Raw genomic sequence first — 17,725 nt, 5'->3', positions numbered from 1 at the left:
ACTAACTCAAGTAGTCATGTCCTCGGGGTCTCTCTGGACCAGACCTTTCAGTCCTGACCATTTTCATTTGATTGGCATACTTCAGGACTTCTCCATCCTGGTGGAGAGATAACACCGGGCTGGAACCTGGGAGAGGGCCAGAGCCTCAGCTTTAGGACTTCACGAATCAGGTCGCCGCTTCCGGTTCTCACTTCTCATCTCTAAAGCGGCTGGAAATTCTCGTGCATTGTCATAAAGAATATAGCAGATGTCTTATATATAAGATGACAAGATCCATACAGGTGCTTTGAATTCATACTACAGTACCTACAGATGGCTGGAACCCCCTCCTTCCTTCCCCTGCGCTCTGTTCTATTCTTAGCAAACATTTCGTTTGTTTTTCTTCCAATTGCCTCTCTGGAGGTCATTTGGGGTTTTGCTTTGAGCAGATTGTCCTCACTATGGGCAGCTTGGCTTTCTCTGGGTCTTATGGATTTATCCATAAATAGTCTTTTACTTACCTTTTCCAATGCTTTATGGTTTTGTCATTGTGATGATTGCTTTTGCTTGGTTTGGAGTTTCAGATTTTTCTTTTATCTAGTATATACTAACTATACATAATAATTAGATGAATAATATATGACAGTGAGATTCATCATGGCATTTGTACACGTGTGTATAATGGATTTTGACGGCATTCACGTACCCCCATTACTCCCTTGTCCCACTCCCATTGAGCCCCTGCCCTTCCCAATTAGTCTTCCTCACATCTTTGTGTGTTCCTGGGGTCCAAGGAGCCTAATCACAGCACTTTTTAGAGCAGGGATGAGGGATTATTTACAGGAGCAGGGGCAAGTTTCCTGTGACTGCACCACTGAGGAAAATGTGTTATGTTTGTTTGTGTTTTCGACACGAAGTTTGGCTAGTGGGCAGCTGTGGAGTGAGAGTCAGACCAGAACCCTGTCCGTTCCCAGTGTTCATATAACCCCAGAAATAATGGAGCAATGTGTGAGGACCATGGTGGGCGGCTCAGTGTGCTGAGGCTCAGGGTTGTGTTATCACAACATAAAGGAACGTGTTTTCTCCAAAGCTTGTTCAGAACAGAGGTGAGGTTCCAGCCTGCTGGGGCTTGAAGCATTTCTTTTTATCTTTTGTGTTAAGTTGTTTACATGAGACCATTTAAAATCCTGTGGCCCTCTTATGATGGAAGAAGGTCATTGGCTAACAAAGGAACTGCCTTGGCCCATTTTATTGGTTAGAACATAGGTAGGTGGAGTAAACAGAACAGAACGCTGGGAGGAAGAAGAAGTGAGCTCAGACTCCACAGCTCTCCTCTCGGGAGCAGACACCTCAGGGAGACACCATGCTCCCAGCTCCCGGGAAGACGCACGCCATGAAGCTCTGACCCAGGATGGATGTAGCTAGAATCTTCCCGGTAAGACCGGTGCTACACAGATGATAAGAAATGGGCTAGTCCAGGTGCGAGAGTTAGCCTAGAAGAGGCTAGATAGAAATGGACCAAGCAATGATTAAAAGAATACAGTGTCTGTGTAATTATTTCGGGGCATAAGCTAGCCGAGCAGGCAGCTGGGGTACTGGGGACGCAGCCCCGCAGCGCCCTTATTACTACACTCTTGGCTGGATTATTTAGGGGTGATGTTTAATTGTACCATTTATAATGAAACAATTGTAGTAAAGAAGGAAAAAAAAAACCATCAAATCAACTTAGTTAGTGGCACAGAGATAACTAACCTTAATGTCTAGGGGATTTTATCTCAGCTTTCAGTCATGTATGTTACATACATACATACATGCATTTGTGTTTATGTGTTACATACATGTGTGCCTTTCTTTCACACTGAATTTTCACATAGTATATTAATATACACGCATACACATATATCTCAAACTACCCAAAGCTCTTACACTCCATTTCAAAGACGAATGTTTCTTTAGATTGCTTTCTTATTTGTAGAACATTGAATATTTTTCTGCATTTTCCTATTGTCTGTGTCTGTTTAAAAAGCACATGATCTATTGAGCATTAACTTCAGCTTTTGCTACTTTATACTATTATCTGTGCCCACACCATTTATTAATTTACCTCTCCAACAGTAAGAAATGATGACTACCTTAATAAGCTCAAAATTATTACTATGTGTTCTTTTCCCCTTCTTTAGCTGTGCTGTTCATATGTGAAAATAAACATTTTGATTTACATTTTTCCCTACTTGAACTCTGCTTTTTGAGACAGAGTTTCATTGTACAGCCAATGCTGACATCCAACTCTTGTTCCTCCTGCCTCAGCCTCCTCCCTGCAGCTGGAATGACTGCCATGTGCCACCCCACACAACTACTCGGCCACCATTTGCACATATCTTAATATTCCTTCTACTTGCTTTAAAACTCCCTAATAAACATGGACACAAATTAGGAATACAAGACAGTTTCTCCTTCCCGGGCATGTTGTAGATAGTGATTGTTTATCTGTAGGTGTTCCTGATCTGTGAGACCGTCCAACAAAAGCTAACTCTTTTCCGCTGTGGAGTAACATTGAAAGCATCTTTCTTCCAATATGCTTCTCCCCTTTGCCATTTGTAACATAGAGAAGCTTGAAACTTCTTTGTATTTTCCCTATTGCTTTCAATTTTAGGATCTTTTTTTGTAATATAATCAGAAAGGAATTAACCCCTCTTTCCCTCTTCATGTTCATTGCCTAATTTATACTTCTAGAGTTTGTGCTAATGTACAAAGAGGTGGGAATTCTTTAGCCACATGTCATGGCCTTCAGCACTGTACCATGCAGCAACTTCACCTTAGAAAGCTGGGGCTGGGTACCTGAAATTTGTTGAGAGAGAAGTTCTGGAAGTACTCTCATCACCAGAAAGGAGAATGGCCACCATTCACTGACATGTCTGATAACCATCTCCCTGTGTGCATCAGATCATGTTTTATAGCTTACCCACATATTACTTACCATTCCTCAATAAAGCTAGAAAAAGACATGACATACATTCTGCTATATGGGGCATCAGAGCTGACAGCCCAGTGGGTACAGGACTTTCTGTGCAGGCATAGGGGACTGAGTTTGGGTCCCTAGCACCCAAATTAGAAGCAGGTCATCAGGACAGTAGCCTATATTCCTAGTGCCGGGAGACAGAGACAGAGGACCCTTGGAGCTTGCTAGCAACTGGTCTTGCCAAATAAGCACCAGGTTCAGTGAGGAAATTTGTGCTATAAAAATAAGGTGGAGAATAATAGAGGAAGATGTTTGATGCTGACCTCTGGCCCCCACACATGTGTTCATGTAAATGCACACACAAGGACATGTACACAGATGTACACACAAATACACACACGTGGGAAGTGACATTCTAGGATCTACCACTGATAAAATACCTTTAAAGTTCAATACCTTGGGTTTTCAAGTTACAGCGTTGTCTCCGTAAAGACATGCAAGTGGTTTCCCTCTGCCCCAGATCCTGACCATCATGCCGCCTGCACGGGTGCCTCCTCCCCACACATGCTCCACTCTGAGGCCTGCCTCTGTGGTCTCTCCTAGGAGCAGTACATCTTTATCCATCAGTGTGTGCAGCTGATGTGGCTGAGGAAGAAGCAACAGTTCTGCATCAGCGATGTCATCTATGAAAACGTCAGCAAGTCCTAGTTCTGGATCCAGAGCCGTAAGTAGAGTACAAAAGGGCTTGTGTGATTCTGACTTCACAACAGCCTTCCTGTTTGACTCTGAGGTGCACAGGCGTGGTCACAGGGAGTCACAAACACCCACTTCACAACAGCCTTCCTGTTTGACTCTGAGGTGCCCAGGAGTGGTCACAGGGAGTCACAAACACCCACTGCATATTTTGTGTCACACAGAGAAACTTCAATGCCCCCTTGAGGTCACAGTGGCAGAGGAAACCTCTGACATCCATGGTTAGTTTTCTCTCCGCCCAAAACCTTTCATCGTTCTGATACTGGTTTTCTCTCTGCCACTTAGAGACAGTGCTTTTTGACTCTACCCAGACAGCTGTGCAAATGTTGTGTTGATTACAAGAATTATGAGCTGGGGTGAGGACCCCAAAAGAGTTTGAAATGTAATGGATACTCCCCCAAAAGAAAGGCAATATTGACCACAGAGCCTAAGGATTATGGTTTCTAAAATTTCCTAGATTTCACTCATTGTGTGAGCAGCTATTGGGGAGGTCACTGAAACATTAGTGACATGTTCAATGGGGTGCACTCACATTTTGACCTCAAGATCCGATCTGGCTAAAGTAACGAGTAGCCTCTATGTTTATCAGTAACAGAGCAGTATTTTAGTCACTAGAAAGGCACAGGGGTCATTGATGGAGTGAGAGGGGGCAGTAGAACATGACTGGAGAAATACAGAAGGATCGGAACATGTGCTGTTTCACTGTGGTAGGATAGTATCATCCTGGTACCTCTCTATCCACCAAGGAAAAATCAGAGCATCATGGGCCAGCTGAGGATGGAGCACCAGGAAAGTTAAGAGACAGATGTGTGAATGGAGAGAAAGTATTCAGGCCGGGGAAAGGACAAGTCCCCAAAAGATACACAGATAAATTCAGCCCCCCCCCCCGAGTCGTGTGTGTGTGTGTGTGTGTGTGTGTATAGTAAGGTGACATTTGGAGGAGGTTGTTAATGTATCAGATTGCTAACCATTTTTCTCTCATCCTCAGGTGAGGACATGGTATCTACCCATGCTCTCTAGCTTCCAGAGTTTTCGCAGGGGCTCTTTACCTAAATTGAGTCCCTGCTGTGTAGTAAGTACATGGCCAAGGAGGTGATCTCCCTCCTAGAATCCAGACTTAGCCTTAAGGAGCTTATGGTATCTTTTGGAATCTTTACTTCTGGACGTCTGATGGACCAAATTCGCTAGGATTCCAGGAAGGTCAAAACGCTCCGCAAAGGGCAGGGAGCGCAGCGCTACCTGACAGTTTAGTTGGCCCTTTGCTGCTTGGGCTGGGCTGATTTTTTTAAGTGCAATAATTTTTGTATAATTGTGATTTTATCAGAACGTTGAATTGTTATCTGCCCACATCATTGATCAATGCCACAGCCCTGGAGAGAACCAACTTTACTACAGAGGTATACCTCACTACTGAAGAGGCACAGCCACACAGGAAGAAGCGATAAATCTACTTCAAAGAAAATGAGCGAGAATGACCCACGCTCCAACCTTGAAGCTACGGGATCAGGAATGGGTGGGCAGATGGGAAGAAAGGGTCCACCCACACCCATCAGCCAGCTTTTCTTTTCCTATTGCAAATACGAAAACCTGTTTCAAAGTAGAGTAGGAAAAAAAAATTATTTGTCTGACTTGTCGTAGTTCCCAGTGGGTTTCTTCCTTGTTGACAGTTGGGAGTTTCTTCCCCATCCCTTTTGAACTAATGTCATGGTCCTTTTCAAACAGCCAGAGCTGATTCCGCAGTTTTGCGTCTGACTCTGAGCTCCGCTGCTGTCTGAGCTTGTCTTGGTGCCTCGCCATTTATTGTTCTGCCCACCCATGTACACAAGAGCAGTTTCTCTAAAGCGATAGGCTGTAAAAATGCACTTTCTTTCCCAACCCAGAAGAGATGGGAAATCAGAAGTTATGACAACCAACTCAGCATGCTAGGACAGTTACTGGACACCAACCCTTACGAATATCATAGAGCGTCTGTATGGATTCCGACAGAAGATTCCTCTTGGGTTTCTTTTCTTTTCTGTTGTCAGATTCATTTTCATTGGTGTAGCTAGTGGCATTTAATTCTTTGGATTTTGTATGATTAAAATACATGATTGTGTGTTGTGACCATGAATGTTGTCGACATGAACATCGCGGGCACTGTGAGAAACTGCTATTTTGTGCCACTTCCCAAGGATAGATGAGGTGATGTACTAGGTCAGAGGTTCTCAACCTGTGGGTCTCGACCCCCTTGGGGGTCAAATGGTCCATTCCCAGGGGCTGCAAATCAGATATCCTGTATACCAGATATTTACATTACAATTCATAATGGCAGCAAAATTACAGTTATGAAGTAGCTATGAAATAATTTAATGGTTGGGAGTCATCACAACATGAGGAACTGTATTAAAGGTTGTAGCATTAGGAAGATTGACAATCATTCTTCTAGACATAGAGGTCAACATTTTAATTGAAAGTGATACAATCAGCTGCTTCTCTGTAGTAATGTTGATTGTCGGGAGCCCGCTTGTTAGTCTGATATTTGGCCCCCACTTCAGGTTTCCCTCCATGTCCAATTATCTTCTTTTATCCCCAGGGTTTACTTCGTTTTTCATTATGTGTAACTCTCTGTGTGGATAGGTATATGCATATGTGGGTGCAGTACCCATGGAGTCCAGAAGAGGGTGTCAGATCTCCTAGCTTTGGAGTCCTAGGCAATTGTGAGCCATCTGACACGGCTGTTGGGGACCAAACTCAGGTCCTATGCAGGAAGAGTACATACTCTTAACAGCTGAGATTCCTCCAGTCCTCTTCCAGAAACTTCATAAGGTCAGTTTAGTGCTTTGTCATTGACTTTCATGACAGTTAAAGGGTACCAAATGAACAGCTCACACTCCCACTGACTCTTACGACTGTCGAGTCTTGGACACAACAGACCTTGGCCTGATATTTCAGGACAGTAAGCCTCTTTGCCTGGCAGGGGGATGGCAGGATATATCCGTACCCTGCAGACTGGCAGGTGGGACTTCATAGGGAATGCCAGTTTTTTCGCCTACTTGGCTCTCCTTCCCCACACCTTCCTGCTGCCTCCTCCTCCTCTCACTCTGCTCTTCCCCCCTCCTGGACATTTTATAATGCACCATGCCATTCTCCAAAATGAACAGAGTTAAAGAAAGGTAGCAAGCATCTGTGTGACATCCTTAGAACCTGACACAGAGGTCAGAGGTGGATCTGTGTAACCACGGGAGAGCTGCTGAGATGTGGCCCTCTCATGGTGACAAAGGCACTTACATAGACTCCATAGCCTGGACCATGACAGCCTTTGAAAGCAAGCACTTCATACATCTTTCATGTTCTTGAGCACCCCTTCACAGGAAGGATCTAGTGGCTTAGGCCAGCTTCCTCGGAGAAAGAAAAGAAGACACTAAAACTTGCATTGCAGACACAGAGTCGAGACTGCAGAGAGCTCACACAGAGGCAAGTTTCCAGATCATTCTTTCCATCTCTGTTCTCATCACTCTGCCCCCTGGTGCCCCTCAGGTTCTCAACTTCAGGGTAGGAAAGATGTCCAGCTAGCAAAGGGGTCAGCTTTTCCTTCTCACTGTGGATTTGTTGAACTTCAGTTAGCACACTGTAAAATGCTAATAACTGCACCATAGTTCCACGGCTGTACAAATTCTCAAAAGGGGTGAATCCCCCAAAGATTCTCTGGTGTGCCCTGAGGCCGCTCCACACAGTTCTGTTTCAAACCCCACTCACCCTGCCTTTATCATTCAGAAGTGAGGTTTCCAGGGCCTCTTTGGTTGTGCGATATTTTGATTGTGTTCTGACAAATAAAGCTTGCTTTGAGTCAGAGGGCGGAACTAGCCACTAGCCTACCATAGAGGTTTGGAGGACTTTAGAGAGAGGGACAGGAAGTGGTAAGGCGGGGCTGAGACAGGATCTCCGCCATTTTGGATGGAGGAACTGTAGCAGTAGGAAGTGACAGTGGCTCCTACCATGTTCTCTGATTTTTCAGGTTCTTGCCCCAGTATTTGACTCCCAATTTTGTATTCATAAAGACTGATTAGATTATACACTGCTAGTTATTTAAAAAAATCATTTGAGTGAGGCCTTGTATTGAATAAGCACACAGACTAGCAAACACAGTTCACAGGCACCTGTGCAACACACAGAAAGAGCTAGGGAGGGTAGAATTACAAACCATTTGTCTACTTTGGAGTTGAAAAAGACAGGTTACAAAGTTAGTTCATAAACTACCCCAAAGTCTGACTTACAAATGTAATATTAACACAAATCTATCCATCCATCACTGGAAAATGTATGATTATATGTAAACTGAAAAGAAAATAAGAAGTGGGGCTTTTTGACAGCTCTGTAATCTGGACTCTTCTTCATTGTCTCACTGCAAAGAAACACAATATTATTCTTAAACATTTACATGTCTTGTGAGTGAGGAAATCCACTAAGATGCTTTTAATGTTGGATTTTATAATACATTCTTAAAGCTGTCCCCCCGAGGGCAACATAGCTTTCAGAACAGGCTGTAGTGTCCACATAAAAAGCAAGAGCCAGAAGCTTTGTGTCTAAATTTTCTACAGGCCACATGATATCTGCTGGCTGGAGGATTGGCCTTTCTCCAAGGAGTTAAAATTACTGAGTCCGATCTCTGAGGGCAGAATTCCCCCTGCTCTCTAGCAAGGAGGCCTTCCTTTGCACCCCGGGGAATGTCTGATGCAATGTACTTCAAATACCTGGCCCATTTCCCAGCTCACAGATCTCCAGCCTGGTGCTTGGCACGGGGCGCAGAATCAGGAACCATGCCCAGGACCAAATATGATATACATCTTGGCCAAATGGGTTACGGAGGATCAAAACATAACACAGAGAAATGGAGACACTCACTGCTGGTTTTCAGCCGACTGTGGTGGGTGCCCAGGAGAGAAATTGCAGCCGTGAAGAAGAGGAGGACCTTTGTTTTTAGAGTCAGTGAGGGGCTTATCACAAGACAGCCTATCAAAGCCTCTCTTATTCTCAAAGCTAAGCATTACAGTCATCTTCAGTTCAGTGACCCATGTCCATGAGGAAAATGTCCAATCAAGAAAAGATTTTCTGACAACTTACGTAGTACACTGCATCAGCACAAGGAAACAGTTACCGGATCCTAAAAATTGGTTTGGAATTTGGACTTGTTTTTGGGAGGATCAAGTCAGCCCTTGTCTGTTTTCTTTCATGTTTTCTTCTGCCTAGGCCTCAGTTCTCACCTTGTAACTGGGCAGGTAGGTTCAGGGTACAAGCAGCTTCACACAGATGCTTTGAATAGGCCACAGGATGCTCTCAGGCAGGATGGATACAACATTTACACTTGACCCTCAGGACAAGGATGGCTTCTTTCTCAAGTGCTAAACCCCTTATATCATAGTTTATTACTAAACCTTTTATATCATAGTTTATTAACTTCCAACTGACATTCTCGCGGTAGAACGTCCACTTTCCACATGCTGAAATTGAGAAGCAACTGGATCAAGAGGCCGTGCCAGCTAAATTACAGCACATGCTGGACTGTGAAGAGAAAAACCTAAGAATCTAACCCAGCTCTGTCCACCCTCAGAGCCATTTTCCCCACCACTGCTTCCCCGTCACACCCGACACCTATAAAAACTCTAATCGGGCAAAATTACTAGTTTCATCTCCAGGTAATAATATAGGACAACTTTTCCACTTGAAAAAGAGTTGGGCATTTGTTCCAGTTTCCTTCTCTGTCACTGTGATTAAACAAGAACCTTCCTGCTGATGGTGCAATTCCCGGAGCAAGGACCTGTTTGTCTGACTCAGTGATGTGTCCTCCGCTCTAGTCCAGTGTGTGGTGTGCGGGGTACCAGTAAATGAGACCTGAGTCAACATGTGAGGTTGTGACCTGGCCTCTGTCCACAGTCTGCACACATTCCCGTGTGTTTCTGCAGGACCTTTGGCCTCTTAGTCCTTCCTCCCTGTCCCTTGGAGTCTGTTGAAGAAGGGACCACCTGTTGGTTCCCAGCTGCCTGGCTAGCTTAGATCAGAAATAACCACACAGAAACTGTATTAATTAAATTACTGTTTGGCCCATTAGTTCTAGATTCTTACAGGATAACTCATATTAATTTTACCCATTTCTATTAACCTGTATATTGCCACGTGGCTGTGGCTTACTAAAGTTCCCAGCGTCTGTCTCCTGCTGCTCCATCACTTCTCTCTGACTCTGCCCTTCTTTCTCCCAGCATACAGCCTAGCTTTTCCTGCATAGTTCTGTTCTTCCCTGCCATAGGCTCAAAGCAGTTCTTTATTTATTAACCAATAAAAGCAGCACATAGACAGAAGGACCTCCCACACCAGGAGTCCCTCACTGGACAGGACCTCACGTAGGAGAGAAAAAAGTGCATTTTAGCTTACTTCTCTAGAGGGACAGAAGAGTCCGTGATGGCAGGGAAGGCATGGCCTGGCAGTCAGGAAGCAGAGAGATCACATCTCACCCCCACACAGGAAGCAGCAGAAAGAGAGAACAAGAAGTAGAAGAGGCCATAAAACATCAAAATCTACCCCCAGTGATGTGCTTCCTCCAGCAAGGCTACACCTCCTAAAGTTTCCATAAATTCCCAAAAACCCACTGAGGACAGGTGTTCAAATCCATGAGCCTACAGGAGACATTCCTTATTCAAAACACAGCATCATTTATCCGTGGCCCATGCCATTCCTGGGACTAAGGAAAGGGCTGTGGTTCAGGAGACAGATGCTGCAAGGTCCCTGCTTTAGGGAGTTTACACTCTACCATGGAAAAACAAAGGAGAAAACAAGGACCTCATGTGTTATTGATGCCAGGATAAAAACACACAGCATCTAGCGTGGGTTCCAGGGAAGCAGTGGGTTTGTTTAGTTCCTGGAAAAGTCAGTAAAAAATAAAATAAAAAACTACACTCACACATTGAAGTCTTAAAGAGTGCAGTCATGGTCAGCCACACACATGACACATGTCACCTCTGCATTCAGCAAATATCCAGACATAGGGACCCAAGTGGGTGGCCAGACCCACCCTGCTCCTACCCCTGAATCTTATTAACCTAAAGAGACCACTCCTCTTCAGGTCTCTCCAGATGACTCTGGATCTTGGGCCACTCCGTAGCATCTGAAGTATTTATTATAACTACAGGTACAAAATGGCCCCTGCAGCTCAGCTGGGGTCATGTGACTGGCTTCTGACCAATGGGAAGATTCCTGGATCCCTGAGTCACAACGTGGACTAAGGACACCTACTTGCCTATGTGTCATTGAGATGCTGCCAGCCGCGTGGTCATTAAGATTGTCGGTTGTCATGCGCAGCAAGCAACCAGCACTTCATTTGCATGGCATCAACTAATAGTACAGTTTTCATTTTTCAGGACAATGATGTATAAACAATAAAATTCTGAAAAGGCAGATGAAACAGCCATGCAATGCAAACCCATGATACTTACCAAGGATGGAGGGAAAGACCAGAAACCACCCTCCTCCAGATTAACTCTCTTAATTTTTGTGCTGCTTTCTAAATCTTCTCACAAAGTCAAAACTCCCAGGAGACCCTGGAGAATGTACATAAGGCTGTTGTTGGCTTTGGTTCAGACTCCTGGGTCACTGCACTTCAGACTGATTTTGTGTTGGAAGCCCCAAACACAAAGGAAGCCATGAACTTTTAACATGTCAGGCAGTGTGCAGTAGCCCAGACTGCTGGGTCGTAACTTTTCTGGTAAGGGAGTTCCAGCCCAGTGTAGGAGCTCACGGCCAGAGGATGCAAAATCTTTCTTCGGTTCTAAGAACACTCAGAAAGTCCTAAGTGCTATTTAAAGTAGAAGTTGTACCCGTTGCCTCTGTCACAATAGGAAGCATGGAGTGGCGAGGGCTCAGCAGGAAGAGCCTCTAATGCTCTTTATGAGGACCTCGGTTTGGTTCTGAGCACCCACATCAGGTGGCTCACAATAACCTATAACTCCAGCTCCAGGGGAGCTGGCGCCCTCTTCTGGTCTCTGTGGGCAGTGCAGTCATGTGCACATACCCACACATAAACACAAAATTAAAAATAAGCTTTACAATGAGGACACAAAGTTGGTGGATATGGAACTGGGTGGGGATCTGTGAGGAGTTTGGGGAGGTGTTGAATGTGATTAAAACACAATGTATGGAATTCCCAAAATATTCTAAATGGAAAAATTAAAAAGCACACCATCTTAAGAAACAAATATAAAAAATAGTGGTCTTAGAAGGGCTTCTTGGTGTCCCCAGTCACACTTTATTCTACTGCCTTTAACTGGAAGTCTGGCAAGCACCATGTGAGCGGCTAGCCGTGTAATGAAAAATGGTTACTGTGGGTGGGAAGGCTCCGCTGGCTCTGTTGTGGGATCGATGAGGTGTCAGGGTGACAGAACTTGCCTCAGTGTGTCATTGCTAACTCAGGATGCTGTAACAAGGCAGCCTGCACTGAGCAGCTCAGGAGGTACAGGGTTCCACTTCTCACAACTCAGGATGCTGTAACACGGCAACCTGCACTGAGCAGCTCAGGAGGTACAGGGTTCCACTTCTCACAACTCAGGATGCTGTAACAAGGGAACCTGCACTGAGCAGCTCAGGAGGTACAGGGTTCCACTTCTCACAACTCAGGATGCTGTAATAGGACAACCTGCACTGAGCAGCTCAGAAGGTACAGGGTTCCACTTCTCACAACTCAGGATGCTGTAATACGACAACCTGCACTGAGCAGCTATGGAAGTACAGGGTTCCACTTCTCACAACTCAGGATGCTGTAATAGGACAACCTGCACTGAGCAGCTCAGGAGGTACAGGGTTCCACTTCTCACAACTCAGGATGCTGTAATAGGACAACCTGCACTGAGCAGCTCAGGAGGTACAGGGTTCCACTTCTCACAACTCAGGATGCTGTAATAGGACAACCTGCACTGAGCAGCTCAGGAGGTACAGGGTTCCACTTCTCACAACTCAGGATGCTGTAATAGGACAACCTGCACTGAGCAGCTCAGGAGGTACAGGGTTCCACTTCTCACAACTCAGGATGCTGTAACACGGCAGCCTGCACTGAGCAGCTCAGGAGGTACAGGGTTCCACTTCTCACAGACTGCTGGCTGACACGCGGAGTGAGAGCGCCATGACGATCAGTTCCAGTGAGAACCATTTACTGGCTTCTTGCTTTATCTTCACCAGGCATAGCAAGTGAGAGCTGTCTGGGGTCGTTTTATAGTGGCAATAATCCTCATACTAAGGGCTCTCATGACATAGCTACTTCCCAAAGCCCCAAATCCTAATCCTATAACATTGGGGGTGGTTTCAACGTATGAACTTAGAGTGTGGGCATGTTTAGCCACCACACAAAATTTAAAAACATCATATGAGTCTAAAAACAATTCCTGGATTCATTTACAATAATCACGTGATTTCAGTTTACGCTAACCTCCTACAGTCTCCAAGAGTCATCCAGAACTTCTTTAATAGATTGATTTAAAAAAATCAATAAATAAACAAAAGCACCCAATACCTGAAATAGATAAGCTCTTGTCCTACAGGGCAATATCCCTCACAGTCGTGGGCCTTGGGATATAAATTATAGACGTGTGGGGCCAAAGCATCACCCAGGCTTGGCTTTGAACTTTAATTCTCTGGTAGCACACACTGCCCAACATGCGTCCAGTGTGCTCAGTCCACGCAACACATATGGGAAATGTTTCCCACAAAGCAATGCTGGGACCTGGTCTACACTCTGGTTGTGCAAATCATTTGTGTGGATTCACTGTGTCAACACCACAATTCTTTTTAAAAGCTTACTAGCCTAGCATGGATGAAACTCCGGGTTTGATCCCCAGCACCATATAGTCCAGATGGGGTGACATATGCCTGTGATCCTAGGACTCAGGAACTAGAAACAGGAGGATAAGACGTTTAAGTTCATCCCCTTTACACAGTAAGTTCAAGGCCAATCTGGGCTCCATGAGGCCTCGTGTCAAAGAACAAATAAATGAATCGAAACGGGCTAGCTAACAAAGCTCACTGCTTCCAGAAGAGGAAGCCGATGTGTACAGCCCTACTCTGTAAACACGCCTGGGTCAGGATAAGAGTTGAGGCTTGGGGTAAGCAGGCACCATTTGTGAATGTCACTTAATCCTCCTCTGAGCCAGCTTCCTTGTTTAGTAACAGGAATACTAAAAGCTTCCTCTATGGCCTTGTGTGGAGGATTAAATGGAAAGCCCTGGGCACAGTGCCTGGTGGTTTGGGGGTGCAACACTGGGTAACTGAGAAGCTCAGTCTGTGGAGTCACAGAGCCCTTTGGAAGTCACAGAAGTCACCTGCATTCTCCAAGCCCACGCGTGTGAGTGTGCGCGTGGGCACACACACACACACACACACACACACACACACACACACACACACACAAATATATATCTCCTTTCAGGAACTGCAGTAAAACATGAAATTGACCGTAGAGAGTACAGAACCAAATACGTGATGCTATTCCTCAGTATGTTGAGTCCATGAAGGTATCCTGCTTCTTCTGCCCTGACATCTACTGGGTGAAAGTGCCCCACAGACTGCCTGCCCTATCAGCTCCTCACAGGCAAATCTACTGCAAGCATACCCATCTACTGGGTCTGTTTCCCAGGCAGTAACAACCTCCCCTCTCCCTGCTAAACCCTGCTGGACTTGGTGTAGGCAACCCCACGAGTCAAAGGTCCTGTCTGTACCATGCCGCCTATGTGTATGGGAAAGTCCGTTGAACACAGGCTGCAAGAAGTTGGAAGCAAGCGGGCAATTGGAAAAAGGAGCTGTCTCCGTTTGTGTTCCATAAATCCCACCGTTCCACCACCCAAGCATAAAACAACAACAGTCATTCCACCATGCTTTATTTTATTTTATATTTTTTACAGCCGCAAGATTAATGAGTTATCCAAACATCTGAATCCTGTCCTATGGTGGACTGGTTCTGGAGATGAGGTAATAAACATCCTCACACTGTTTTCCCGGTGTCGACTCCCCTCTCGTGTATTGACTACAGGGTACTGGGTTATTAATGAGCCTCGACTTCTCACTTTGCACCGGCTGAGTTTTATGAGCCAGGAAACAGCCGCAGCCTTGCCTGAGCCTGAGGTCGAATAGCTCTGCTCACCTCCCTCATGAAAGTTTAATCCATCCTTCTGCCAGCTCCCTGCCTCCTAGGAGCTGGGCAGGACCCTCACATTGCGTTTACAGGATAAACAGCCTCACAGCGTCTATCACAGCAAATGCTTATCTGTCCCGTCGCGGGGAAGACGGAGCAAATCAGCTCATGTCGGTCCTGATTACTGGCATGGTATGTCGTGCATACTTTAATAAAGGAGTGTGGATCAAGCACGAAAGATAATTCTTCTCTCTGAACAAAAACAGGGTTTTCAACCGGCTGACAATCCCTGAAGACGGGAAAGGATGGCTAAGACTCAGAACTGGGTTTCCTGGCCTCACTATTGCCTAATGTGATCATTAATTGTCACCGTCAACTGATCAGACTTAAAATCATCTAGGAGACACACATTTAAGGCCTCTAGATGTGCCTTAGAGGTGTTCGTAGTAAGAAGAGCCACTGTGAATGTCGGTGGTGTCATCTCATGGGCCAGAATCCTGGAGTGAATAAAAGGAAAAACAAAAAAAAGGGGTGTGTGTGAGCTGAACAACTCTCCAGCTGTTTTCTCACTTGGGGACAATGTATCAGCTGCCTGAGGCTCCCGCAGCCTTGCCTTCCTCACCATGAAGGACTGTATCCCTTCAAACTGAGAGTCAAAACACACCCCTGTCCTTAAGTTATATATTAATTACTTTTCTGTTGCTTTGATAATACACCATGACCAAGGCAACTAAAGGAGAATTAGTTTACTTTGGGAAGTCCATAATGGCAGAGGAGGCAAGGCAGCAAGCAGGTGACTGGAGAAGGAAGCCCTGAAGGATCATATCTTCAACCACATATACTAAACAAATGCACAGAGAAGGAGGGAAAGGAAGGGAGGATGAAAGGATAGGAGGATGGGTAGGGAAGAAATGGAATAAGGCATGAACTCCCAAAGCCCAGCCACCAGTGACACACTTCCTCTAGCAAGGCCAAACCTCCCCATAACATCCCCAAATGTGTCACCATCTGGGGAACGAGTGTTCAAATGTATGAGTCTATGGCTGACATTCTCATTCAAACCAATACAAGTTGCTTTTGTTAGGTTATTTTGTTACATCAATATTGTTATATCATTGATTTTAAAAAGTAGCTGATATTCCACCAAACAATGAACACCATCTCTATTTGAAAATTCAATTGTGAGGGCCTTATGAGGAGAGGAACGAAGTAACCACAGGTTTTCAAACATGGCTTCCAAAAGAGACATGAGTTTCCCCACAGAACTCCATTCAATAGTATATTTTCAGCCAGTTTGGTGGTGCACGCTTCCAATTCCAGTACTCGAGAGGCTAGGCAGGAGGATTACCATGAGTTCAAGCTCAGTCAGGGCAATGTGAGTCCCAGGGCTACACAGCAAGGTTCTTTCCTAAGAAGAAGGACATTTTATACATTGGTCTGACTCCAAATAGAAGGTCTGCATGTTGAACAGGCATCCAGCTTAAGCTCAAATTAAGCTGCTCTTCTTTCTGGAGGACTTTATTTTAAATAAGCTATTTAGCTTACTGGAATTTTAATTTGCTCATTTATAAAGTGGGAATATGTATTAAAATATCAGCAAACATGAATACAGTTAATGCCCTGATTGATAAGAATAAATGGCAGGACAGGGAGACTTAGTTTACTATACCAGATCAGAGCAGGGAACAATGAAACTGAGAAACAGAACAACCTGGACATTTTCACTTTCTGTGTGTGTGTCTGTGTGTGCATGTAAATGTAGAGAGGGAGAGTCAGAGAGACAGAGACACATAGAGAAAAACAGACAGAGAATGGCAAGGACATGCACAGAGTGCATTTTGGTTTTTTTTTTTTTGTTGTATTGACTGCAGAACCTATAGCTCATTGTTGAGATAGTAATAACAGATATCAGGGTAACTGGAGTCTAGTATATAGCCAAGTATCAGGGAAATATTGTTCCTGGACTTTGCTACTCAGCCACCCAGAAAGCGGCACAACTGGTCCTAGTGTCTAGAACTACATAGAAAGCAAGGAGGAACGCTAACATCAGTCTAAAGCAGGGGCCTCTGGGCCTTGTGGAAGACCTGGCTCACTGGTTCATCTCCTCCCAGCTGCAGTCTAAAGGCCTGATACCTCAGTCTCCTTGGAAAGCACCTTGGCTCTTAGAGAGTCCCAGTACAAGTCGCCGACTTTTGCCCATTGGACAGGTAGCATATTACACTTCTAAAGCATGGCAGTACATCCAGAAGTCCAGGCTCAAGGCCCAAATTATCTCAGGGCAACTGGTGGCCAGACCATTTTCCAATTAGGCAAAGTGTAATTCTTAGTAATTCACTACTTGTATAGTTCTTGGAAATTATTTGCTTTATCCAAAGTTTACTGGATTCTTCATTTTCCAAATCATTCACAAATGTGCTGAAATAAATCTCAACATTTTTTGTATGAGAAGTTGTTCTTCCTTTGGCTAAGCATGCCCTACTCCTTGATGAAAACATTCCGTGACACAGAGCCTTGAGCTCTGACGTATCTCCTGCACTCAATTCCCAGGAGACAGTGCTGTACAAATAGACTCTGAAAGCAAAGAAAAGGGTGTGGGAACCAAGATTAAGAGAAACGTGCTGTGGGATAATGCTCTTGGACACTGTAAAGATTTGTTACTCATATTGCTTTAATAAAAGGCTGATGGGTCAGTAGCCAGGCAGGAAGAATAGACAGAGTGACCAGAATAAGAGAATTCTGGGAAGAGAAAAGGCAGAGATACAGTCACCAACCAGATGCAGAGGAAGCACAATGAGAATACCTTACTAAGAAAAAGCACCAAGCCATGTGGCTAAACATAGACAAGAATTATGGGTTAATTTAAATTACATGAGCTAGTTACTAATAAGGCT

General features: G+C 44.8%; 1 protein-coding gene across 3 annotated transcripts in view; it reads left to right on the top strand.

Annotated features, from left to right (window-relative positions):
* Positions 1 to 5,801, top strand: part of Ptpro (protein tyrosine phosphatase receptor type O) — a 209,350-nt gene extending 203,549 nt beyond the window's left edge. For all 3 annotated transcript variants that reach the window (XM_075982462.1, XM_075982463.1, XM_075982464.1), the window contains 2 exons: positions 3,542 to 3,662; positions 4,680 to 5,801. In XM_075982462.1, the coding sequence (XP_075838577.1) occupies positions 3,542 to 3,646 (105 nt within the window). In that variant the 3' untranslated portion in view covers positions 3,647 to 3,662; positions 4,680 to 5,801. The remainder of the gene's footprint in view (positions 1 to 3,541; positions 3,663 to 4,679) is intronic.
* The last annotated feature ends 11,924 nt before the right edge of the window (positions 5,802 to 17,725 follow it).

Source organism: Microtus pennsylvanicus, chromosome 8 (assembly GCF_037038515.1).
Source record: "Microtus pennsylvanicus isolate mMicPen1 chromosome 8, mMicPen1.hap1, whole genome shotgun sequence".
NCBI classification, from domain to species: Eukaryota; Metazoa; Chordata; class Mammalia; order Rodentia; family Cricetidae; genus Microtus; species Microtus pennsylvanicus.
The sequence above is the reverse complement of the archived record's forward strand: the minus strand, read 5'-3'. Positions and strand labels throughout refer to the sequence as shown.